At 39.2% G+C, this 25,676-nt stretch overlaps 1 protein-coding gene across 1 annotated transcript; it reads left to right on the top strand.

Annotated features, from left to right (window-relative positions):
• Window positions 1-910: 910 nt before the first annotated feature.
• Window positions 911-25,314, top strand: IL18RAP (interleukin 18 receptor accessory protein). The gene is made up of 11 exons (XM_060766880.2): window positions 911-1,052; window positions 5,368-5,527; window positions 6,526-6,796; window positions 7,896-8,073; window positions 11,809-11,986; window positions 13,235-13,303; window positions 13,865-13,979; window positions 14,879-15,036; window positions 16,729-16,869; window positions 23,078-23,248; window positions 24,493-25,314. Exons 2-11 carry the CDS (start codon window positions 5,461-5,463, stop codon window positions 24,843-24,845), a joined length of 1,701 nt encoding a protein of 566 aa, XP_060622863.2. The 5' UTR covers window positions 911-1,052; window positions 5,368-5,460; the 3' UTR covers window positions 24,846-25,314.
• The last annotated feature ends 362 nt before the right edge of the window (window positions 25,315-25,676 follow it).

Here is a 25,676-nt window from a genome sequence, read left to right on the forward strand (position 1 = left end):
TACTATAACCTCCAAGCATGACTATACTATAACCTCCAACCTGACTATACTATAACCTCCAAGCATTTAGGCTATGGAATTTTAATTAATGTTTCAAAGCTTACTCAAAGAGTAACCCAGCAGTAACTGGAATGGAGAGTACCAGATTTTTGAGTATTTTAAAGGTAACATGCTATTACTTATTGGTTCTACTCATGTTAGCAGTGTACATATATGTACCTTCCAGCTGTTCCAGTTTGGGCCCTTCCAGGGCCCTTCCACACAGCCTTACATCCCAGGATATCAAGGCAGAAAATCCCACAATATCGGCTTTGAATTGGTTTATCTGAGTACACTCAGATAATGTGGGATTTCCTGTCTTGATATTCTGGGATATAGGGCTGTGTGGAAGGGTCCCCAGACAGACCCTATATCCTAGGATCTAATCCGAGGTTTTGTGTTTATCCCAGATTACCTGGCAGTGCAGACTCATACAATCCAGTTTAAAGCAGAGAACCTGGGATCAGATCATGGGGCAGTTCTGATTCATCCTTTCTTGCCCCACTTTCTCCCATTATCTCTTGTTTGAGAAGACAGAATTGTAACCTTGGTGTACTCAGGCAAAAGCAAACTCCAGTGGGTCCTCAGAGTGTGTATGTTTGTGTGTGCTTCTTTCACAGATCCCAGCTTTCATCTGTGAGATTTTGGAGGCTGTGAAAACCTTGGAAGGGGAGGAAATCAGTGATGGATGCTGCCAGAGTAGTGTTTGTCTTCATAAAGCATCCCATGCTCAACATACAGGACAGTTTGTCTGCAATTTCCTGTGTGTCCTCTGAAGCAATAGTGATTTCTGAATTACTGCCAGATGTAGCAAATATGAGTAAACAGTTCTTGCAGTGGTGAGGAAAATGCAGTGGGGCTCCCAGGCATCTTTAAATGAGTGGAGCAAAGCTATTTGGCTCCTTCCTAAATGATCTGGGATTGTGGCTGAATTTGAGAAGATACCTGGTTATTCAGACCAGCAAAAAGCTAAGCAACTTGCAAATACTTTCAAAAGGATCTCTACAAAATAGGTAATGGGGATAACTTTGTTCAGTAGAAGTAATAATTATAAAGTAACATACATTGAGGTAAAAAAAATTAGAGAAAAGTGAAGGGGTGGGTGGGAATAAAGGCTTGAAGTGGGTAGTGATTTGGAAAGAGATCTCAGGAATACTAGAATTAGCCATCATCAACTTAAGGACAAATTAGAGGGGAGGATATTTTAAAACTGTACTTCCTGGAGTGAAAGAAAAAGACATCTGACTGTAATAGCATGAACTTTTACTGTTTCTCTATTTCATAAATTAGATTGCTTTCTTTAGTAATTTGTTATCATGAAATAGTACAGATTTCATTTGAAAGAATCAAATTCGGGGGTGGGGGGTGGGCATGTGGTTACTTTGTATTTATCAGGTCAGACCTTATAGCCTGTATGCCAAGAGTGGGGAAAAACAATTTCTAAGCTGGGAATTACCCCTAGCTTAGCTCAAGTGCTGAAAATTGACTTCAAAGCACAAAAGCAGTTTGCCCTCAATTAATTCAACAGAGGAAAGAGAAAGAGGCAGAATCTTGCTCTTGCACATAAAATCAAGCAAAAGTAAATGGTTGTAGTGTTGCCTAACTATCTTGGGCTATCTTGACCACATCCTGATGTTGCTTGACCACATGTCCCAGCTTTCATGTGTGAACTGTTGGAGTGTATGGAATTCCTCTATTGTTCAGTTACAAAGTGCAGGGATCTTCAGGATTTCAGTGCTGTTACCCTATAGATTTTTTTCAGACAGTAGCACACAGTATATAAACTGAAATACTCATAAGTCAACCTTATCTTGTCAGTGATCTGGTGGCAAAAGGGCAGGTGAGCAGATAGATATGAGGAAGAATAACATTAGATGGAAATGTCTTAGCATCAATCTTCTATTACCAACTGCATAACTGGTGGTGATGGTGGTGGGAAGACTGGCATTTCCTGGTGAAATGATCTTGGAAATCTTTACGTAAATAAAGAATAAGACGAGACATCGTTGGTAGCTTTCATTGAAAAGTTCTTTCAGTTTTCCCCTCCCACATTTATGAGTAGAATTGACGGAAACACATAGCAAAAAGGAAGTTGATGACATTGAGATAAAGGAAACTCTGATTAGAAGGAAACTGACATGCCACCTCAGAGCTAATCACAGCTCTTATCGTAACTGGCAGGATTCAGAGGTAAGATATTTGTTCAGATAGGAGCCATTTTTTCAGATTACTAATTCTGTAGTGTTCTGCTCCAGATATTTCTGAAGCAAAAGGTTTTGAGGTTTGTTGCCTGTGATGGCCTTATTCTCTTTCCCATTGATAAGCATATTGCCTTTCCCCACTTCTGATTTCTCTCTGTAAGGATTTGTGGAAGATATATTATCTAGTTGTTTTTGGAAAGATTATTTTGCTCCAGCTGTAATTAACAGTTCCTAATGGGTCAGCATTGTTTAATAGTGCAGCAGAGTCTCGGAGATTTTACGGGTCACATAGATGCTATCATAGAATCATAGAATCAAAGAGTTGGAAGAGACCTCATGGGCCATCCAGTCCAACCCCCTGCCAAGAAGCAGGAATATTGCATTCAAATCACCCCTGACAGATGGCCGCCCAGCCTCTGTTTAAAAGCTTCCAAAGAAGGAGCCTCCACCACACTCCTGGGCAGAGAGTTCCACTGCTGAACGGCTCTCACAGTCAGGAAGTTCTTCCTCATGTTCAGATGGAATCTCCTTTCTTGTAGTTTGAAGCCATTGTTTCGTGTCCTAGTCTCCAGGGAAGCAGGAGTAGTTTCCATCTTTCTCTATTTCCCTCAGAGGGAACCAACAAAATATTAATTTCAATTCAAATTGACTTCTTCCTTAGTTTAAATATTATACTTAACCATTGTGGTACATTGTAATACTCAGAGTTTGAATAGTGGCATGATAATTGGTTATATTATAGACATTTTCATTTTACTATAGAAACTTAACAGATCAAGCCTACATCATAATTTTCTCAGAAATCAATTAAATGAAACTCATCCTGATGTAAACTTAATTATGTATATACTTTATCGGAGTCTGTGAGTGGTACTGGTACTGAGTCTGAATAGGCAGCTATAGGATTACACTAGCAAATTGCAACACTATACACACCAATGAATTCCATTGAACTCATTTGGATTTACTTCTGATCAGACACTTGATGTAAAATTATAACTGATGAATTCTGGAATGTTTTTGCAGTATTTTTTAGAATATTACCAAAAATTGTGTCCTCTTTCAGGGGCTCAAAAGATCATTAATATTTTCCCTGCTGTGTCCGCCAGGAAAATATTTCCTTTTCTATGTGGGATTATTAGTAATCCTAAGGCATTTCCAAATGGAGGCCTCATGACAGTAGGGATGAAAAGGCACTGTGCAGTTACTCTGGCCTTTTCTGTTTAGTGGATTTCCCCCAATAAGAAAAAAAGATAGAAACAGAGATGGAAAAAGAAGTGAGGAATCAGTGGAGGATGATGAAGATAACCTCATGTAAAGGCCTTGTAAAATTCAATAGACAAGGAAGGGCAATGTTTGAAAATATCCTTATCTGGAATCTCTATGCTTACTATGTTTTTTTAATTACTTTAAATAGATTTTTCTGAGAGCTTCCACTTTATGGAGTTATTGGGTTGTAGCCCTCAAACATGGTTTATATGAGATCCAGATGATATTTTCCACTTGTAATTATATCATTTGTTTTCTCCCACTCTACAAATCTTTTTAAAAATCAAGTAGTCCAAAACCAAAAACAGACAAAATAAGCACACAATGTCTTTTGAGTTTTAGTAGCGCTTGACTTGAAGCATCTCTTTGTAAGCCTTACACAGCAATCTCTAGATGCTATTTTATATTTATTGTATCAGTATGAAAGTCTGAGGTTGACTAACAGTTACATCCTGGGCATTTGTGCCTAAACTGAGCCACACACTTCCATGCTTATCATTCTGCTCTTTAATCACTACATGAAAATTGCATTTTGAGGGGATCATGTAAAGAAATGTATACTACGCCAGATAATTGTTCCTTGTTGTCTGCTCCAAACCTGCCCCTTCCAGGAACAATTTCCATGCTAAGCATGATGAGAACTACAACTATGCTTAGAGAAAGTTGGTATATGGAGTTTACCAGCCCTACTGAAAGGTATTGGAACTGTTTTTGCATATAGCATGTACACTGTCATCGAACTACTACCCTTCCTTTATGGTAAGCTGGGTAATCTTTCAGCACAAGGTTGTGACAAGTTTTGGAGACTATGTTCCCATGGGAGAAGAAATAAAAGGATACTTAGCATCATACAATGCTAGTAACCAAGCCTTAAGAGGCTTGTAACCTATTGGAAACTAGGATAATACAAAAAACTGGAATACAGACAAATTTCTATAGGAAACCAACAGTCAGATTTCAGATACCCATGGCCTGAGGTTATTCACCACTGATTTATATCATTTGTTCTACAGCAGGGTTTTTTAAACTCTGTCCCAGAGAAACTGGGGGTCCTTCCACACAGCCATATAACCCAGAATATAACATCAGAATAACCCATAATATCTGCTTTATACTGGAATATCTGAGTCCACACTGCCATATATCCCAGTTTAAAGCAGATAATGTGAGATTTTATTCAGCTGTGTGTAAGGGGCCTTGGTGTCCTTCTGCATGATGATGGAGATGTTGCTTAAAAAATGCAAGTCACCATTGATCAACCTTCACCCAGAGGGGAAATACCAGGAATTACTGGTATTGAACTCCCCACTATATTTAGCAAAATAGTTAGGCTCCACTTGGCTATCTTGGAGGGCTGTAACTAATGAATCGTTAGAGTATCAGTCAAATCACTTATTTATCTCCTTTTAAAAATCCTGCCAAAGGGAATTAGGCATGTTCAGGGTGAAGTGGGTATCATTAGAGGTAGATGAAACCAGAGTTCAGATATCCTCAAATGGGAAACCCACCCCCACAGTAGCATTGGACTCTTGGAGATCACAAGGACTCCTGTTTAGATAGACACACTTTTGATCTAGCAGCATGGCTTTCATCACTTGTCTCAAACCTGCATAGGGCAAATTGTGCCCAAAGATCATCAACCATGACATGAAGAAATGTCATGTTGGATCGATTGATTGATTGATTTAACGTGTCAATTTCCAAAGACAATAAATTAAAAACATTTCCAATAAAATTCAAAAACAATTAATTGAGAACAAATCTTAGGGATGCCAATATTTTGCTGTGGTGTCCTGAATGGTACAAACTATTCCCCAAAACAGTCGACCGTTTGTTCTTTTTAACACTTGTTTTACAGGTAGATAAACTGTCCTGGGAAAAATTGCACAGACCATGAATGTTCAGTGCCAAATGAGAACTCAGTAATGAAGAAATGCCATGCTAGAAAGCAATGCTATTTTACTGGATTATTCTGCTATTAATGAAAAGTGCAGAATCCAGAGAGTTTAACATTACAGGTAAGACATCATGTTCTGCTGCTTGTCCACACAGTTCAAATGTTCATTTTCTGTAGTGATGCAGTTAGCTCAGTTTTAATTTTCACACAGAGCATAGCATTTTCCTGTGTAGAAGTTTGAAAACGGATCTTTTTGTAGGTGCAGTTTTTGAATGAAAGCATGACTTTTACCTATAGAGGTTTTCCAATCAAATAATTTGGGCTGCTTTAGGACTTTCAGTGGCAAAGTGTACATGTACAGGCATCTTACCTAGGAGATACAAATATTTCTCTCCTATAATCATAGTTCCCTTCCAAAGAGCCTGTAAATTTAGCTTCTCTTTATCATCAGCATTTATTAGCAGTTGATGGAGGAGGGTATGAAACTTAGTACAAGATAATATGCTCTTGTACTAAGTTTCCAACATAAGTCCCTGTCTTCTCTGGGTAGGTGTGGGAAACACCTTTGCTGCCATATAGTATAGAGCAGAAGGGCCAATGCTCCCTTGTCATTTGTTTTAAATCAGTTTTGGCAGCTGGTACTCAGGTAAGAAAACTAGAGCCTTTATAAGCTCAGTGAAGGAGAAATTGTTATAATATTACTGAACTGCAAACTAAGAGCCTTATCATATGGAGGTCCAGAAGCCAAGGGACAGTGTGGGAAACTGTGGGACAACACCTAGCATGTCTCATACTGTGGTTAGTTGTGGTCTGCCATCCCACGACATTTTCTGGCTGTCCTCGGCTTTCTCCTATGCTGTCTTTGGTTTCTTCAATGAGGATACAGGTAGTCACCCATATCCTTGGGCCTCCCTCTTAGCCCACTGCCGACACGCTGCGGGATGGAGCCCAACAGAGCCATGGCGGAAGTAGCCTTGTGTCATATGATGGGCTCCACCAAACTCCGTCGCAGCTGCGTGTCAGCAGTGTGCTAGGATGGGGGAAAAAACCAAATTTGATGAGGTCACAATAATGGCTGTGTTTCTTCTCAAATTGTATGGCTCTTTCACATCTTTTCAGGATGTCTTCAAAAACCCAGTGATGTGAGGTATCAAGCTATTAGTGACCAGAAATTTGTTGTATCCTGTGACTTACCATCTGAGGACCCCACCGTGATCTTCAACTCTTCTCATCTCTATGAAAGCCAAGTGCAGTGGTTCTGGCAACCAAGTGATGGAGGAAATGAAACAGTCATCAAGAATGCAACCAGCAACCCTACTCTTAGGGGGAATGTCCTTTGGTTTGATCCTCTTGAAGTTCAACATTCTGGCACATATGTCTGCATCAATAGGTTTGTTGTTCTGACACAATATTTTCATGCCTCTCCCCCTCCCCCAAATCTCCTTTGGTTAATATGCAGAGTTTGTATCCTCAGCATCTACATCCAAACCTCTTTGGGCCTGACATTCTCTCCGTCTTATATCATCATCTGAAGCTATAACATAAAACAGAAAATATGATTACATTCCAATCTGCTTTCTTATTTTTTATCAGATCATTCTTTGTGCAATTTCATTTGAATACATGACTTTATGTATCTGGAAACCATGCCCTATGAGGAGTGTGTATGAGCTGAGTATGTTTAGCCTGAAGAAGAGAAGGTTGAGAGGAGACATTATCATGATGTTTAAATATTTGAAAGGCTCTCATAAAGAAGGGGGAACAGGCTTGTTTTCTGCTGCCCTGGAGACTAGGACCTGGAGCAATGACTTCAAATAGTAGGAACGGAGATTCTACCTGAACATTAGGAAGAACTTCCTGATTGTAAGAGATGTTCAGCAGTGGAACTGTCTGCCTCAGAGTGTGATCCTTGGAGGCTTTTAAATAGAGGCTGCTGGCACGCCACTAGGATGGAGCCCAACAGAACCCAACAGAGCATTCTGTTATATTGAGTTCATTTTATTTCGTGTTTCATCTTGATTGTTGTTCATTTGTTTTTGGCACTGAATGTTTGCCATTTTTGTTATCCTTTGAAAACTGCCCTGAGTCCCTTTGGGGAAAGAGGGCAGGTTATAAATAAAGTATTGTCATCATCATCATCATCATCATCATCATCTAAAATGTGTTGATTGTGCTTTTCCTGCATGGCACGTCTCTTCCAACTGTTATTCTATGATTCTATTTTAAATTGGATTTTGTGTATTCATATTGATTTGTCATCCATTGCTCAGAATGTGTTTGTTCTTGTTCCCTAAAATGTTGTATGATGCATTATGATCTCTCTGCTATAGTGCTGAAATGGGATGGATTTAAATGTGTAGGTGAAGATTCATTATGTATTTTAAAACAATAAATTATATTGTTGTGTGTGTCTTAGCGATTTTTCATGCCTTCACAGAATTGAGTCTTCTCAGGGTATTTTTACCTGAACTTCCTTTTATGTTACACAGGGAAAAGATATCACCATGCATCAATATTTTTATAGTTGTTGGAACAAAAGAGGTGGTCAATTGCTCAGGTAAAAGCGTGAATGAGAAATATCTATTTATTTCTCAAGGAACATCTATTTCTTGCCCAGGAAAAGATTGTTACCATAATTTTCAGCATTCATCAGTTAAATGGTACAAGGTAAGATCAATTTGGGGTCAGATAATTCTGTTTTCTATTTAGAATTGTATTATTGGGTTGTGTGTGTGTGTGTGTATGGAGACTTGCTTTCTGTGATCAACTTTTGCCAGACATTGTTCATAGACTCACACTGGAGGACTAGAGATTTGTGGACAGAACACTTCTCTAGGAATCTCTAGGTCCTCCTAGAGTAGTGCTTCCCAAACCTTTTTTGACAAAGGACCACTCTCCAACATTAGTACCAAAAGGGTTACAAATAAGTTTTTGGTCAAGTTTAGATTTTGTTTGAGATGCTGAAAATTGCATTGCATAGACCACATCAGTTCTAGTTTCCGATACTGAACATATGCCATGGTCAGCGACAGGGAAGGAGTAGTAGATGGCACGAAAGGAATGGAAATAAAATAAAATAAAATAAAGAGGAACAAAGCTCGTGGACTAGATTTTAATCCTCGCGACCCACTGGTGGTCTGCAGCCCACAGGTTAAGAACCACTGCCCTAGAAAGATGTTTTCTCAGATAAAAATAAAGGTTTTTATTCATAGTTTTCTACTTTTGTAGGGGTCCTGTGTACTCTATTTATTTATCGTGTCAGGAGCAACCAGAACATTGTATTACATTTCTAACAGAACAAAACAAACAAACAGATAACCCCCCCCCCACACACACACACACACAAATTTTGCAAACTTGGTAGCTGATTAAATGTCCTTTGACCAGTATCTGGCCACTTGGAGTGCCTCTGGTGTTGCCGCAAGAAGGTCCTCCATTGTGCATGTAGCAGGGCTCAGGTTGCATTGCAGCAGGTGGTCAGTGGTTTGCTCTTCTCCACACTCGCATGTCGTGGATTCAACTTTGCAGCCCCATTTCTGAAGGTTGGCTCTGCATCTCGTGGTGCCAGAGCGCAGTCTGTTCAGTGCCTTCCAAGTCGCCCAGTCTTCTGTGTGCCCAGGGGGGAGTCTCTCATCTGGTATCACCCACGGATTGAGGTGCTGGGTTTGAGCCTGCCATTTTTGAACTCTCGCTTGCTGATGTATTCCAGCGAGTGTCTCTGTAGATCTAAGAAAACTATTTCTTGATTTAAGTCGTTCACGTGCTGGCTGATGACGTTGACGTGCTGACCCAAACAGGGGATGAGCTGGAGATGTCTCTGCCTTGGTCCTTTCACTATTGGCTGCAACTTCCCGGCGGATGTCAGGTGGTGCAATACCGGCTAAGCAGTGTAATTTCTCCAGTGGTGTAGGGCGCAGACACCCTGTGATAATGCGGCATGTCTCATTAAGAGCCACATCCACTGTTTTAGTGTGGTGAGATGTGTTCCACACTGGGCATGCATACTCAGCAGTAGAGTAGCATAGCGCAAGGGCAGATATCTTCACTGTATCTGGTTGTGATCCACAGGTTGTGCCAGTCAGCTTTCGTATGATATTGTTTCTAGCACCCACTTTTTGTTTGATGTTCAAGCAGTGCTTCTTGTAGGTCAGAGAATGGTCCAGAGTGACTCCCAGGTATTTAGGTGCGCTGCAATGCTCCAGTGGGATTCCTTCCCAGGAGATCCTCAGAGCTCAGGATGCTTGTCTGTTCTTAAGGTGAAAGGCACATGTCTGTGTTTTAGATGGATTAGGGATCAGCTGGTTTCCTCTGTAATAGGCAGTAAGAGCACCTAGATCTTCGGAGAGCTTCTTTTCAACCATCTCAAAGCTCCCTGCTTGAGCGGTAATGGCACGATCATCAGGATAGATGAAACTCTCTGTCCCTTCTGGCAGTGGCTGGTCATTTGTGTAGATGTTGAACATGGATGGAGCGAGCACGCTCCCCTGAGGCAGGCCGTTCTTCTGTTTCCGCCATCTGCTTCTCTGGCCCTGGAACTCAACAAAAAAGCTCCTGTTTTGTAGCAGGTTTCCTATGAGGTGGGTGAGGCGGGTGAGGTGGTAGTCCTTTGTGATATTATACATTTTTCTCAGGAGGAGGCGGTGGTTCACAGTATCATAAGCCGCTGACAGGTCTATGAAGACAGCTCCTGTGATCTGCTGCTTTTCAAAGCCATCTTCTATGTGCTGAGTCAGGTTCAGCACTTGCGATGTGTAGCTTTTGCCTTTCCTGAAGCCAGCTTGCTGTGGAATCAGACATGGGTCTATTTTTTCCATAATTCTATGCAGAATAAGTCTCTCCAGAACTTTGTAGAGGTGGCACAGCAGGGAGATTGGTCTGTAACTTTTTGGATCATTACGGTCTTTGCCTGGCTTCAAGATGGCAATGACTCTTGCTTTCCTCCAGATTTTGGGGATCTGACAGGATGCAGTGCAGTTGTTCATCAGCTCCAGTAGCCAGCACTTTGCTTTTGGGCCAAAGTTCTTGATTTGTTCCATCCGTAGATCATCCAAGCCAGCTGCTTTGCCATTCTTACATTTATTGAGAGCCATGTCCAATTCAGTAGATGTAAAGGGTTCATGACGGTTGTTGTTCTCAATCTCTTGTTGTCTGGCTTCTTGGTTTCTTTCCTACTTTGGTGGCAAGATTGGGTTTCCCGTTCTTCAAGAGTTGGTGTGCTATCTGATCTGCTTTTATGTTGGCATGGGTATTAGTTTGTGAGGGGTCATTGCTCAACTGTCTTAGCAACCTCCACGCCTTCTGGCTGCTCCTGCCCATGTCGACCTCTGTGATCAGCTTGATCCACTGTTCTTTCTTGGCTTCAGAGATGGAGGACACAATGCTCTGCGCTGCCTGAAGAGTCTGTTCACCAAATGGGTCTTCGTTGTGGAGCCTGTAATAGTTTTCCAACAAGGCAGCTGTTTCAGGAGTAATGCCCTGAAGGTAGTTGGTTCTGCATCCTCTCAGTATAGAGGCCCGTGAGCAGGTTTTCACTATTTCAATAAAATGCTCATATTCCTCAGGGATTGGCGCGACCGATGTGATCATGTCATCTAACATGTCTGAGAATTTAGTCCAATCTGCCTTCCTGAAGTTGTATCTTCGTTTAAATCGAACTTCCTGAGGCCTTATTGCTGGGAACAGTTGGCATATTATTGGTTGGTGGTGTGTGTTTGGAATTGGTGGTCCCACTGATTTAGTGCATTGCTGTACAGCAATGCACAGCAATGCCTGTGTACTCAACCACTGCATAAGTGAAAGGCGTACTGTTTTGTGAATCAGAGTCTATATACATCTGAATACAAGTAGTTGGAAAACAACACTGGGAGGAAACCTATCACTTTAATGTTTTGTAGGCTTCCCAAAATCACCTGCTTGCTTAGTGTAGGGAATAGGGCACTATAGGTTTTTGGTGATATTTTTTTTGCTGATGAATTATGTACTCTTGAATAGAGAGTAGAAAAGTTAATTGGGCAGGGGGTTCTGGGACTTTTTGTCCAGACAGTAACCTTTCCAATCTCTAACAATTATTGTAATAAATTGAGTGAACATGAACATTTCAAAGGGGGCTTCAGAGAAGCATGGATGTTGCACCTCACTCAGGCCTGGAGAGAGATCAAAAAGAAAATTGCACGACTATGCCAGCACCAGGGAGAAAGTATGTATCTTTTCTCCATTTTATCTAAGCCACTTCAGAAATTAGCAACTGGGGCAAATGAGTAGGTAACTGGGAATTCAGGCAAAGGTAGATCCTCCCTGGTACAGGATACATCACATACTTCAATTCATCCTTTGCTAGTTGCCAAGTGCTGCCTAACAATCTAATGTTGTGTGGGATGGTTTGTCTTCTTTTTATCCCTTTAGAATGGAAGAAAAATAAAACATGATAAGATCAGAAGACCTGGCCTAGAGTTAAAGGAAGATAAACTGATATTACCTACAGTCTATGACAAAGATAATGGTACTTACGTGTGTGATTACACACTGGTTGATAACAATGTTCAGTGGCAAGTGAGAACAATAGTTGATGTCATTATTATCGGTAAGTAGTATGCCTCCATTGTAGCAATTCATTATATTCTGGTATAGATGTACAAGATAGGCTGCAGGCATTTGCTTTGGGACTGGGGAACAATTTGCCTAGAGACTGGCAAAAATCACTTTGAATGCGATTTTCCTGCTTCTTAGCAGGGGGTTGGACTAGATGGCCCATGAGGTCTCTTCCAATTCTATGATTCTATGATTCTATAGGGCCTCATCACAATAGAGAAAAAACCCACTTAAGATCTGGTTTCTGCCTCCTACAAAATTCTGGGGTTTGTAGTTTAGGGAGGTTTCTTTAACAGCCTCACTAAACTTTAAACCCCAGAATTCTACAGGAGGCAGAAACCAGATTTTAAGTGGATTTTTTCTCTAGTGTGATGAAATATGCTGGTTTCCCAAATGTGCTAAACAACCGTCTATGCGTCTCTTTCCAACTTGTGCCCTGAATTGATACTGCATCCATTTGGAACAGAAATTGAGGGAAACTAAGGGATTTGAGATTAAAAAATAAACTAAAATTGGAGGGTTAAGGTGGAGTCTTGGAAGACTGATGTGGGATTAAATTGTCAGAAAAATGGGCCACAGTTTTGCCATCCTCTATCCCCATAATCTCCTCCTTTTTTCAGTCCAGAATTTAAGATGATTTACAAAAGTTAAAACAGATACTACTACATGTTCATATAACACAAAAAGACAAAAAATACAATTAAAGTATTAATAGAATTAAAAGCACTTAGGACAATGAACATTAGAAAAGAATAGATACAGGCAAGACAACATATTAGGAAAATCTGTTCCTACCTCAGTAGTGAATCTATTCAGCTCTCAATACTATTAAACATTCAAATGTATTCAAATAGTATTTGACTGAGTTGCTTTCATCCATCATTCCATAGTACTCTAGTTACTTAAGACTCCATTAAATAATTTTCTTGGACTTGATATACGCTGTTCACACATTTACAAAGTATTTTGAATGAACACATAAAGACAAGTGTGTGGGTCCTACCTCCATCACCAGTTCTGCTCAAAGGGAGCATGCTCAAGTCTACACAGCCCCCTCTCTCATTTTCTCTGCTATTAGTACCTACTTGCTGATGTTCTAGGGTTCCTGATTACATAGAATTGGACTATAAACTTCTATCTTCACCTGTTGATCGAAGTTCTTAAGAAAAATTACTATAGTTTATGTTAAGAAGTGCCTGATGGACTGCATGCTTGTGACCTCCCACTTTTCATACTGTAGCGAAAGACACTCTGAATCCTCCTACAGTTTTGTATCCCAGCGGTGTGACAATCCTGGAAGTAGAACTTGGTAAGTTGGTTACATTGAAAAATCAAGAAAACTTGAATTCCAATCAAGAGAACAATGTTTTCCAAAGACTTTGATTTATGTGCTCAGATGTTCTTTTTGTTTTAATGCTTGTAATTAAATAATATATGGAGCTCCCATTGGCACAGTGGCTTAAACCACTGAGCTCCTGAACTTGCTAATCAGAAGGTCACAGGTTCAAATCTGAAGATGGGGTGAGCTCCTGCTGTTAGTCCCAGCTTCTGTTAACCTAGCAGTTTGAAAACATGCAAATGTGAGTAGATAAATAGGTACCGCTTCGGTAGGAAGGTAACGGTGCTCCATGCAGTTATGCTGGCCACATGACCTTGGAGGCGTCTATGGGCAATGCCAGCTCTTAGGCTTAGAAATGGAGATGAACACCAACCCCCAGAGTCGTACATGACTGGACTTAATGTCAGGGAAAAACCTTTACTTTTAATTAAAGAATAATGCAAGCATTTTCATTCTGGTCTGGAACATTTCTATGTTCAATATGCTAAATTTTACATGTCCTTATTTGTTTTTTCTTTTTCTTTTGCTCAGGACAATATGTTGAGCTTGAATGCAAAGCCAAGTTTGGATTTGAAATGAATGCCTCATCTTCAATACAGTGGTACATAGAAACTAGTGAAAATAAGGTATTCGCGTCTAAAAAAAGGTAAATAATCTCCAAATTGAATATAGCAAAACGTTATTTTTTAAAATATATAATTTCAGTGAAAGAGAGAATTGTAGATTCAGAGCAGCATTTTATGTAATGTTTTATGTGATACATAAGCCAGGAAAAAACAAGGGTTGCTGGAATCAGAAGTAGTCTTCTTCATTTATATGTCATTTCCCTATGTTTTCAAGAGCAATCTCCTTAGTTTTGGAAATTTTTCACCATTGGTAAATTATTACCTTCTGATTGGCTTTGTTTTATATTACTGCACAGAGGAATAAGTACACAACTGTACAAGGATAGTAGGGTTGCATCTACACTGTAGAATTAATACAGCTTGACACCACTTTAAATGGCTTGGCCTAATACTATAAAATCCTGGGAGTTGTAGTTTGGCAAGGTGCCAGCAGAGAAGGCTAAAGAACTGTAAAACTACAACTTCCAATTTTTTCCGTGTCAGGAGTTACTAGAGAAATTGCATGATTTTGTAGCACTTAAGTGCAGCAGCTAAATTGTTATCAAACAGCATTAATTCCGTAGTGGAGATGCATCATAGGTATAATTTTGGCTGGAAACATAGCAGGATGCTATGTGACAGATTCTAGAAGTGTGATTCCTTCATACTTGAAGGGCTAAAGTAAAAAAAAAATGTGCATGAAACAATGGTTTTTATACATTGAACCATCACTATCTCAGCCACCCATGTGTTGAGGGGAAGTGCCTTCTCATTGGCTGTCTATGGAAAATGTCCGTGTTCTGCACTTTGAGTCATTGTCAGAGAGAAAATTAGACCAGCCATGATATAAAAATATCATTGTCAACTAGCATCCAGTGGCAATGTAAATCTATGAACATTGATTCTAACTAGTGTGTTATGGAAATATTATTTTCTTTAGGGTTCATCCAAAGGGACTAGAAGGCCAAATCTTTAATAATGTTTTCACCCTGATGGAAATAAAGGAAGAAGATTTAAGGAGCCATTTCATTTGCTTGGCTCAAAACTCCATTGGCTACTCCACTGGCATGTTCAGGCTTGAGAGAAAAACTGAAAGAGGTAATTGTGTATGTGTAATTGATATCCTGCACACAACTTAAGATAACTTATATTAGTTATCCACCATTGTCAGAGATGTTCTTTAAATAGCAAAAATGACAAAAAATTAAAAGTACTTTAATACTACAAGACACATTTGCTAGTTCTAGCACTACTTGTAAGATGGATCGGAGAAAGGTCTATCTGGAAGTAAATACTTAAGGGGTCTCCAGAAAAAGCATAGAGACAGCAGACCTTTCCTGTTGTTTATTTGTTCTCTAGGGTCTCGTAATCAAGAAACAGTGCCTCAAAGAATGGAAGTTCAATATATTGCAATTATAATGGCAAACAGCTATAAATATATTGGTCATCTGTGCATTTATTTAAACCTTTGTTAAAAGCATTCAGACCTCATGTCAGGTGAACAAATGGATCACTGCTAGTGCTTAGAAACATTTCTTTTTGGATTACAGCAGGAGTCCTCAAACTATGGATATGGCCCTCACTCAGGGTCAAGCTAAGTCAGAAACTACTTGAAAGCACACAACAACAACAACAATCCTATCTCATTAGCCAAAAGCAGGCCCGCGCTTGCCATTGAAATACTAATAAGTTTATATTTGTTAAAATTGTTCCTCATTTTAATTATTGTATTGTTTTAAAGTGTGCTTTTTTGCACTACAAATAAAATATGTGCAGTGTACATAGGAATTCAAATTGTGTTATTTTTTTCAAATTATAATCCAGCCCTCCAACTGTTTGAGGGACTGTGACCTGACCCTCTGCTTAAAAAGTTTGAGGACCCCTGGATTACAGTTTCTACAACATTCCAGTCAGTGTGGCCACTGTGTTGACTGGGGATTCTGGGAGTTGTTGTCCAATAAGTAACTTTTCTAGGCTATGCATTCACTTCAGGCTTTTGTCTCTTGGCTTTACTAACTGTACCAGTAGAATAGAATACATCTGCTATTTTTGAGTCATGCAGCAGATAAATAGAAAACTTATGTTCTTATAGCCTTTCTTTACTCTTTTAGGCAATAAAGTTTGCTTTGCTCTTTTTATCAAAATGGTTCTCCTTTCCCTACAGTTGAACAAGTTCAAATTACAAGATAATAATAATAATATACTTTATTTATATTTCGCTCTATCTCCTCGAGGGGACTTAGAGTGGATGACAGTATACAGATATACAGGCAAACATTCAATGCCTTTTATACAGTGAACAATGACATGCAATACACAAACAAAGGCAAAGGTTTCCCTTTCCATCTCTGGCATCTGGAGGCGATGTTCAACTCAGGCCATGAGGAGGTGCTCTCGTTCCATTTTTCCTTGCTGTGCTACCACAGCCCCAAGATGTCCAGAAGTTACCTTTTGGTCTACATCCCCTTAAACCTCCAATGATTAAAACCACTGTCCATTCTTCTTAGGAGATTCTGGAAGTTTGATTAAAAAGTGACATTTCCAGCCTCTGGTTATATATGAATGAAATCTTCTTGGAACTGTTCATACATATATGCTCTGAAAATAAAACAAATGCCTAATGACTTGGCATCACGACCAGTATGTGTTCAAATTTGAGCAGTTAATATTGCTATTTAAGTCACCAATGAGCAGAGTCTTGCCCAAATATTTTAAGACCAATTTATTTCCATCTTTTAGCTTGTCATCAATATTGCATTTACTCAAATAGCAATGCTTTCTCCTTTTTAGGTATCTATTTTCTTCTGGCTTTGTGCTGTACCATCACAACACTTTTTGGAATCATTTTGGGAAGTACACTGGCTTACTGGCGCTGGATTGATCTAGTGCTTCTTTATCGGTATTACCTGGCCAAAGATGAAACCATAGGGGGTAAGAATGCTTCAGTTATAATTGTTGTTATGTTGGGCAGTTTCTTTAAGGATGGCTGGATGGATGGATACATGCATGCATGCATGCATGGAGCTAGATACCAAGGACCTCATAGTGGCATTTTATCCTTACAACAACACCATGAGATGTGTGAGAACATACAATTGCTTGAAGATTATGCCCAGGCTCACATTTTGCATATTAATGTATACTGTTACATTTTGTCTCCCTCTCATTACTGTTTCATTCTGAGTTTTTTTTAAATGAACACCTATCAAAGCACCATATTATAACAATGCTTTGTTTTACCTGTGGAGCCCCCGGTGGCGCAGTGGGTTAAAGCACTGAGCTGCTGAGCTTGTTGATCAAAAGGTCGCAGGTTCGATTCCGGGGAGCGGCGTGAGCTTCCACTGTCAGCCCTAGCTTCTGCCAACCTAGCAGTTCGAAAACATGCAAATGTGAGTAGATCAATAGGTACCGCTCCGGCGGGAAGGTAACGGCGCTCCATGCAGTCATGCCAGCCACATGACCTTGGAAGTGTCTATGGACAACACTGGCTCTTCGGCTTAGAAATGGAGATGAGCACCACACCCCAGAGTCAGACATGACTGGACTTAATGTCAGGGGACTACCTTTACTTTGTTTTACCTAGCTTTATGAACTATGTTGTAACCCACCTCGCGTCACAAGGAGAGGCGGGTAATAAATAAATAAATAAATATTATGTTGTTTTGTAATCTGAAGAAATTGATTAATATACACAAAATACTGTGCTAAAATTGTTCAATTAGTTTGAACAGCGCTGCTATATTCCCCCTTCCCCTTTTTTCAGTGAATGGTCAAGGTCAAACCATAAGACTGATAATGGAATAGGAATTTGAAGCATGGTCTTTTGAACACATGTAGTCACCACATCAGGCTAGCTAACCCTCTACAGCAGGAATGTGAAGCATGCAGCCCTGCCAATACTGTTGCACTGTAAATCCAAGTGTCATCATCAGTATAGCCAATGGTAGAAAACATTGGACGTTGCAGTCCAATAGAATCTGGAGGGCAGCATGATGCCCATCCCTCTTCTACTTGGAGGACTAAAAGACAGTATACCCCATAAAGCACTTCTGTACAGAAGACTTAAGCCATGTCTACACAGGCCAAATAATGTGGACTCAAGTCTCAGCTGCTGTGGTGGGTCTGCACAATGCACAGTTAGATTAGTGGGAGAAGCACTGGATCAAGCTGTTAATTCGGCTCAAGGACAAATGAGGTTTAAACCAGAATTACCAGACATCTCCAGAGTGATCGCAAAGTTTTGCCTGGATCCACTGTGTACTACTCCAGGGGACCCATGATTGTGTCACTGGCCACAATCAGCTCCCTGCCAGAGGCTTGCCTGCAACATTGTTATTGATGAGGTCCTACCAGGGCACTCATCCATGTGACCAGCAAATGTATTGTTGCCATCAAGCCTTTTACTGGTTGCTGCTTGTGGCTTTTGATATGGTTGCAATGGCGGTGGTGGCTTCAATGCACTTCCAGCTCAACTAGCTGTGAAGACACCAAAGGGCTCTGGGGACACTACCAGGCTGCATCAGGACAACTCCAAAGTGTCTTACTCTGCACTAATCTGGAAAATATTTCTCAAATGTAGGGAAAACTGATGAGGGGAATGCTGAACTATCAGGAATCTTCACAGTTCAGGACGTAATCTGTGCAAAATTTGCACATTTCACAGAAAACTTTTTCTGCCAAGAATATTTCTGCAGAAATTCTGTTCCTTTCATCAAAAATGCTGTTTTCTATGCAACTTTTAGATTAGAGACTATCTTTGGTCTTCTAGGTATGGTTTGTATGCATGTGCATTTCAAACCCCCTAATGACTAATAGTGGCCCCATGAATTCCGCAGTATTTCCTTGGGCAAGGAATCCTCATAGGTGGTTTTGCCAGTTCAGTCCTCTGAAATACAGCGTACAGTTCTGGTATTCCCTTGCAGTCTCCCATTTAAGAAGTAACTATGGATGACCCTGTTTATCTTGTAAGATCAGTAAGGATTTGGTGTCTTTCAGGTATTTGGGCCTTTGGAAAACAAATTCCTAACCTGCTGAATATTTTCTTCACTGCTGTATCTGCCTCCAGCATTGCTATTTTGCACACAAGGGCTGTTTAGCAAGATCAGCTTAGTCCTGAACAGGCAGCAATCAGAGTTTGGGTGGAGATAAAAATGAATTGAGGAAATAAAATTGGATCAGAAATAGAAAATTCTTAAGAAAACTGACACTGAAGAATTGTTAGAACATATTTTAAATGTATTCATTCTGCTATCCTGCTTAAAGTGTGAATACCAGGCTAAGAAACTTGCTGAAGGCCACCTAAAACAAGATTTTGAAGTTGACATTTCCATGTCAAGCCACAAACAGAAAATCAAATTCAAATATTTTTAAACGTTGATGTGCATCAAAATACCATCTAATTGTTTCCTAGAATGGTAGAAAGCTAATTCATCCTTGGTCCAGAATATGTGCAAAAGGGATGATGTCAAAAAGGATTTGAGAGCCTTAATGCTGCAATTCTATACCCGTCTACTGAGATATAAGTGGCACTGAACTTGCTTTAGAGTAACATATGTATTAGATTGCATTTTTAGCATACTGATGAAGTTAACAACATGCATTAGTAACACTTGAAACTAGGACTATGGAACCTCAGACCTTAGAGACAAATCCAGCCCTCCTCAAATCAAAATGTGGCTCACTGAATTTCCTGACATGACCATGTCCACTTCCTTTTCTCAGCATCATTGAAAGGACAGAATATCTCTGCTAGACTTAGTTACTGGCAGCAAGAGCTTTTATCCCTCCGCACCTATCTGAGAAGATTTCACTTGGGAGCTCATTTGTTTGGGGAAAGCAGAGCCCTTGTTTTGGCTGTGGTTACACCCCTGCCCTTGTCCATAAGACTCTCTGGATTAGGCCCCCAGGTTGGAAGAATTGCCCCAGCCTTACGTGAAATAGCAGATATTACCTCATGTAAAGTGGTATGGTTTCTCATCATAAGGCATACAACCTATAATGATATAATATTACATATCTCCAAATTAATCCCTGGACAGATTTTGGGATTTGTGGCTGAACGTAAAAATACATACATTTCTATCATAATAACCTTAAACATCAGGAAATAATTTCTATGTCAGATTAAAAAATACATTTTTATTTATTTTATTATAATTCAATATATTTGTTTTAGATTGTTTCTTTTACAGCAGACAGTAATATTCAATAAATCTACCATGCTTTAACCTTTGGCATCTACTGTTATTTTTATGTGTATATATATTATCTATCCTTCACCACTGTGCCCTCCCCCCCCCCCCCCCCCCGAGCCACATCTTTTATATATCATCTGTCCAAAATTTCAATTCTTCTTGTGGAGGTAACTTTCTGTCTTTCTTTTTGAATCCCTTTTCAATAAATGTTCTCCATACATCATCAAAAGCACTTTGTTTCCATATCCATATTAACTTTTAATTTACATGTCAGCTTATTATTTATTGCCAATTTCCCTTCTTCCTTAAACAATTCCTCTTTTGTATATTTATTTCTCTTTTCCAATTCCTTGCTATAATCAGTCTTGCTATTGTCAATAAGTTTGTTATCACATCTTTATCCTCTTTTTTCAGTTGTTTATTATTATATAATGATATTAAAGCTATACTAGGGCTTCTTTCTATTTAATGTTCATTATATCCTCTTTTTCTCTAAATACCCCCCCCCCCACCGAATTACTTACATATTTACATTGCCACCACATATGTATATATGTTCTTAATTCTCGGCATGTTCTCCAGAATTTTTTAAAATAGTTTTTATTTATATTTGTAATTCTTATTGGTCTTAAATACAATTTCCATATTAACTTATGGTAATTTTCTTTAACCTGTATTGATAAATTTTTCAAATGCCTTTATTTCCATATTTGTAACCACTCCGTCAGAACTGGTTGACATGTGGAAATAGTTTACTTCCTGCTCACTTGGATTAGATCTCTTGTCCTGCAGCATCCTCTGCTGTTAAAATGAAGAACAATTAATTTTGGATCACATATTAGAAACCAATGGAATTCTGAAACCACGTATCTCCTTATTGCAAAGGCTGATGCAATATTTTCAAGCTGTGGGTGGTTAAATTTGTGGATGCAGAATCTGTGGCTATAGAAGACCAATCTTATTTGTCAGATGTAGTTAGTCCTGCTCTCTGTTATACTATTAAAATACTCATTGCCATTATTCATTATGATGCTGGAAATGAATAACTTAGTATGCATATTTTATATGACTTTGTATTTATTTATTTATTTATTTATCCTATTTATACCCAGCCTTTCTCTTACTCCCCCTGCGAGGGAGGTGGAATTACTTTCTAGAAGAGGGAGGGGGCTAGAATTGATAGGGAAATGTCATTAAGCTTGAAAAAAATCCAGTCAACATGCTTCATTACACCCTAATTAACTACCTTAACTGTAACTCTTTATTTACATGTTCTGCACTGTGGATCAGTTGCAATTATTCAACTTAAACTATCTTTTTGATTTGTTATGCTGTTGCAGGGGTGGGAGGGAGGAGGCATAGGTAATATGCAGAGCTATTCTGTAATTTTCATTTGGAACTTTTTCACTTAGTCCTCAGGTATCCTTGAAAATACACTCCTATTTTTGCAATAGTGGAAAAGCATGTTTGAACTACAGCTTTCATTAAATGTGTAACTTAATCATTGCTTTATTTTTTTTTTACTTAGTCATAACTAACTGCTCTGTATGTCTCTGTGTATGTGTCTTCCAGTCAAGCTATGGCAACCTCATGGATTTTCATAGGTTTTTCTTGGGTAAGGCTCCTTACAGCTGGTTTTGCCTGTACCTTCCTCTGAAAGGCAGCATATAGCATCTGGTATTCATTGGTGGTCTTCCATTCAAGTACTAAGTAGGGCTGACCCTGCTTAGATTCCAAGATCAGTCAGGATCTGGCACTCTTAGACTATTCAACTAGGCATGACTAAAGATATGAGACTATTTTTCTAAAAAGATAATAATGCTAGACAGGCCCGTAGCCAGGATTTCATTTTGGGGGGGGGGGGCTGATTTTTTTCAGGGGGGGTTTCGGGGGGGCTGAGTTTCGGGGGGGGGGCTGAGTCTGAGTGAAAGAGGGTCTAGCCTAGCAAACCTTTTGTATCATTACCCCAATACCCCATGCATATGGGATATATTGAGCATGGTGATCAGATCATGATATGAATAAACATAACAGTTTAAATAATGCACCAGTAAGGCCTTTTCACGAACCACCATGAGAATTTTTTTGGGGGGGGGGGGGGCTGAAGCCCCTCAAGCCCCCCCCCCCCCCCGGCTACATGCCTGATGCTAGGAAATGCTTTACCTGTGTTGTGCAAATAAAAAGTGTTGTATTCCAGAAATTTTAAAGCAACTATTGTCAATAAGGAAAAGTTTGATTTGTTTGACAAAGTGCAAGACACTTTATAGTACAAGTGTCTTAAATAATACTTCTACTCTTCCTCCCTTTTTGTTCCTTTTTATTTAAAGAATGTTTTCTTCTCTATTGTATTGCTTATGAAAAAAAATCAGTCTTTGTTCAGGGGGGTGGTTGTGGGATAGAAGAATAAAGTTATTATTACTATTATTTTAAGAGGTAAAAGTTTCCTTTTGACATTAAGTCTAGCCGTGTCCAATTCTGGGGGATGGTGCTCATCTCCTTTTCTAAACCAAAGAGCCGGCATTGTCCATAGAAACCTCCAAGATCATGTGGCCAGCATGACTGCATGGAGTGCTGTTACCTTCCCACCAGAGCGGTACCTATTGATCTACTTAACATTTGCATGTTTTTGAACTGCTAAGTTGGCAGAAGCTGGGGTTAACAATGGGAGCTCACCCCACTCCCCGGATTCGAACTGCAGACCTTTCAGTTAGCAAGTTCAGCAGCTCAGCAGTTTAACCTGTTGCACCTCTGGGGGCAACAGGTTAAACTGTGTGTGTGTGTATGTGTATATATATATGTGTGTGTGTGTGTATACACACACACACACACACACACACACACATATAGTATTATATTTTATCTGTGTACTTTAACCATGTTCAACCACACCTCGAGTCATAGGCGAGGCAAGTAACAAATTTATTTATTTATTTATTTATTTTTAGATTGCAAGGAATATGATGCATTTGTATCCTATGCAAAGCCAGATTCTTCTCTGGTAGATAAAGCACTGTGCAATGAGGAACAGTTTGCCTTGGAGTTTCTTCCTCAGATTTTAGAAAATGAATATGGCTATACACTGTGTCTTAAGGAAAGGAACATTCTTCCAGGAGGAGGTAATGCTTTAACTAATTGAATAATAATTCCTGTAAAAAAATTTAACCATTTGTTGATAGAAAAAATTACTATAGGATAAGTAATCAATATAGCAACACAGACTTTCCCTAAAACCAAACACTCAAGTGATACAAATAATTTCAGGTCAACATGAACTACAACCTGGTCTCAAAACCATTACGAAGATTTTTTTCTCTGTCTATTGCCTGCTGATATAGGTGGTGAAAAAAAGAAAGTGACTGTTAGGAATAAAGATAATCAATCACCTCTCCCAGGGATTCAGTTAGTCCTGTGCTGCCCAGTCATGCCATTGGGGTTCTTTTCGGCAGTCACCCTTTTGGATTCTATAACGCGCTTCAGCAGAGCATTGCTCTACAATGCTCTGCTGAATTCTGGAGCTGGCACACATTGGCATCTGCAACAGCACATTTGTTGACAGAATTCAGATGTGCTTTGCAGCGAGTATTGGTATTGTACTTTTTGTGGCCAACATTTCCTCAAGTAGGCTTTGGACTTTATTATATTGTCAGTAGAGAAGGACCCTTAGTTAGTCTCATCTGACACAGTCTGGGCTCCATTTCCATGTGCTTTGGAAACGGCACTTCTGGTGGGACTCTGTGAGAATACATTTCTGAAGCGCATGGAAATGATGGCCAGAATGCATTTTCAGAAGGTGTGTGCTACCTGATACCGTAATGGTGAAAGACAGGGAAAGGTGGGGAAAGGACATGGCATGGCTGACAATCCCAAAAAACGGATGTCTATTATTGTTATTATTATTATTATTATTATTTTCTTTATTTATACTCTGCCTTTCTCCCTGTGAGGTTACATTTTTGTCAAAACTCTATACTAGACAAGTTTAAAAGGTACAATACAAAAGTTAAAAAGTAATTAAATCGTAACAGTATGGTAAAACAAATTTGAAAATTGGTAAATACACTAAAATGGCCTTTAAAACTCATATCCCCCCCAATCCCACCCACAGCACCCCCTGAATTAGAACCACAGCTCTCCCTGAACTTCATTTGATGATAGGGAATTAAGTAAGGTGGTTCCCTCCACTTTCCCCTACTCATGGGATGAGGTCCTAAGGTACTACAAAATCCCTTTGACATATTTCAGACTGACATGGCTATGTCTCTGACAAAATATTATGTACATCATTTTAGAATTAAAACTTGGTTTACAAATTCTTAGAATGGTTTAGACATGTCAATAGCATTGATTTCTTTTTTTCCAGCATACACTGATGACATTGTAAATGCTCTCCGAAGGAGTAGGCGGGCTATAATGATCCTGAGTCCCAGCTATTTCAAAAATACAGAGTCCCTCTTTGAACTTGAAGCAGCGGTTAACACTGTGCTGGATGATAAGACCATCAAACTCATCCTAATTCAGTTCAAGCCTTTCCAGGAGCCACAATTATTACCTCAGAAAGTGAAGAAAGTTCTCAAGATTTTGCCCAGGATTACTTGGGAAGCATCTACTTCTTCTACTTCTAATAAGCTATTCTCGAAAAAACTGTGGTATTGCATGCCAGTTAAACATACCATAAGAGCTAAGGCCAGGAAGGCTATGGGACAATGGATGTAGAAATGCTTTCTCCTAAAGAATTCAGGAGGCATTGCCAGTTTTAATAGTCAACACTAGACTGAGTGAATGGTGAAAATCAGTATCATGGTTTCAAAGGTTATTGTTTTGATTGTAAAATCCAGAATCCCTGCCCAAACAACATGGACAGTTGTGGTAGGCTGTGTTGGTTAGGGATCCTGGGTCAAACAATACCAATGCATACTTTTATCAACTTTTGCTCAGCACAGAGAAACTTTGCAGGTTAAAGTTTGATTATCTTTCATGTATCAATAGTAATATAAATTCTTATTGAAATATTACAAGTATTTTGTACTGTGAAAAGCAGTTAGTATATATATAAGCGGTGTTTATATATATACTGGCCTTATGCAAATTGATTATTCTTATATTTGTTGTTGTTGGAGAAGTAGTTTTGTATTGTTTTGTGTGTTTTGTATTGTTTTGTGAGGTTGTGTTTTGAACTTTTATATATTTCAATCATGTGCCTTCAATTGTTTGAAACAGTAACAATTGTTTTTACTGAATATTCAATATATTCATGTCATATCATAGTTGTGCTATTATAGGATATTTATTTTAAAAATAAAATCTACATTTATTTTGCTTTTATCCTACCTTGTGTTTTTTGGATCTCTGTCTTTGAAGGGAATGCACTTGATTCTATCCACATAATAATCTCTTTGGTTTTATTTGTTCCTGTTATGTGCCCCCATGTCTACTGTGATTTATAGCAACCTTATGGTGGTTTCTTGGCAATGTTTTTTCCAGAGGAAATATGCCACTGCCTTCCTTTGAGGCTGAAAGTGTGACTTTCCAAGAACACCCAGTGGG

The sequence above is a fragment of the Anolis sagrei genome, chromosome 3, assembly GCF_037176765.1.
Source record: "Anolis sagrei isolate rAnoSag1 chromosome 3, rAnoSag1.mat, whole genome shotgun sequence".
Lineage (NCBI taxonomy): Eukaryota > Metazoa > Chordata > Lepidosauria > Squamata > Dactyloidae > Anolis > Anolis sagrei.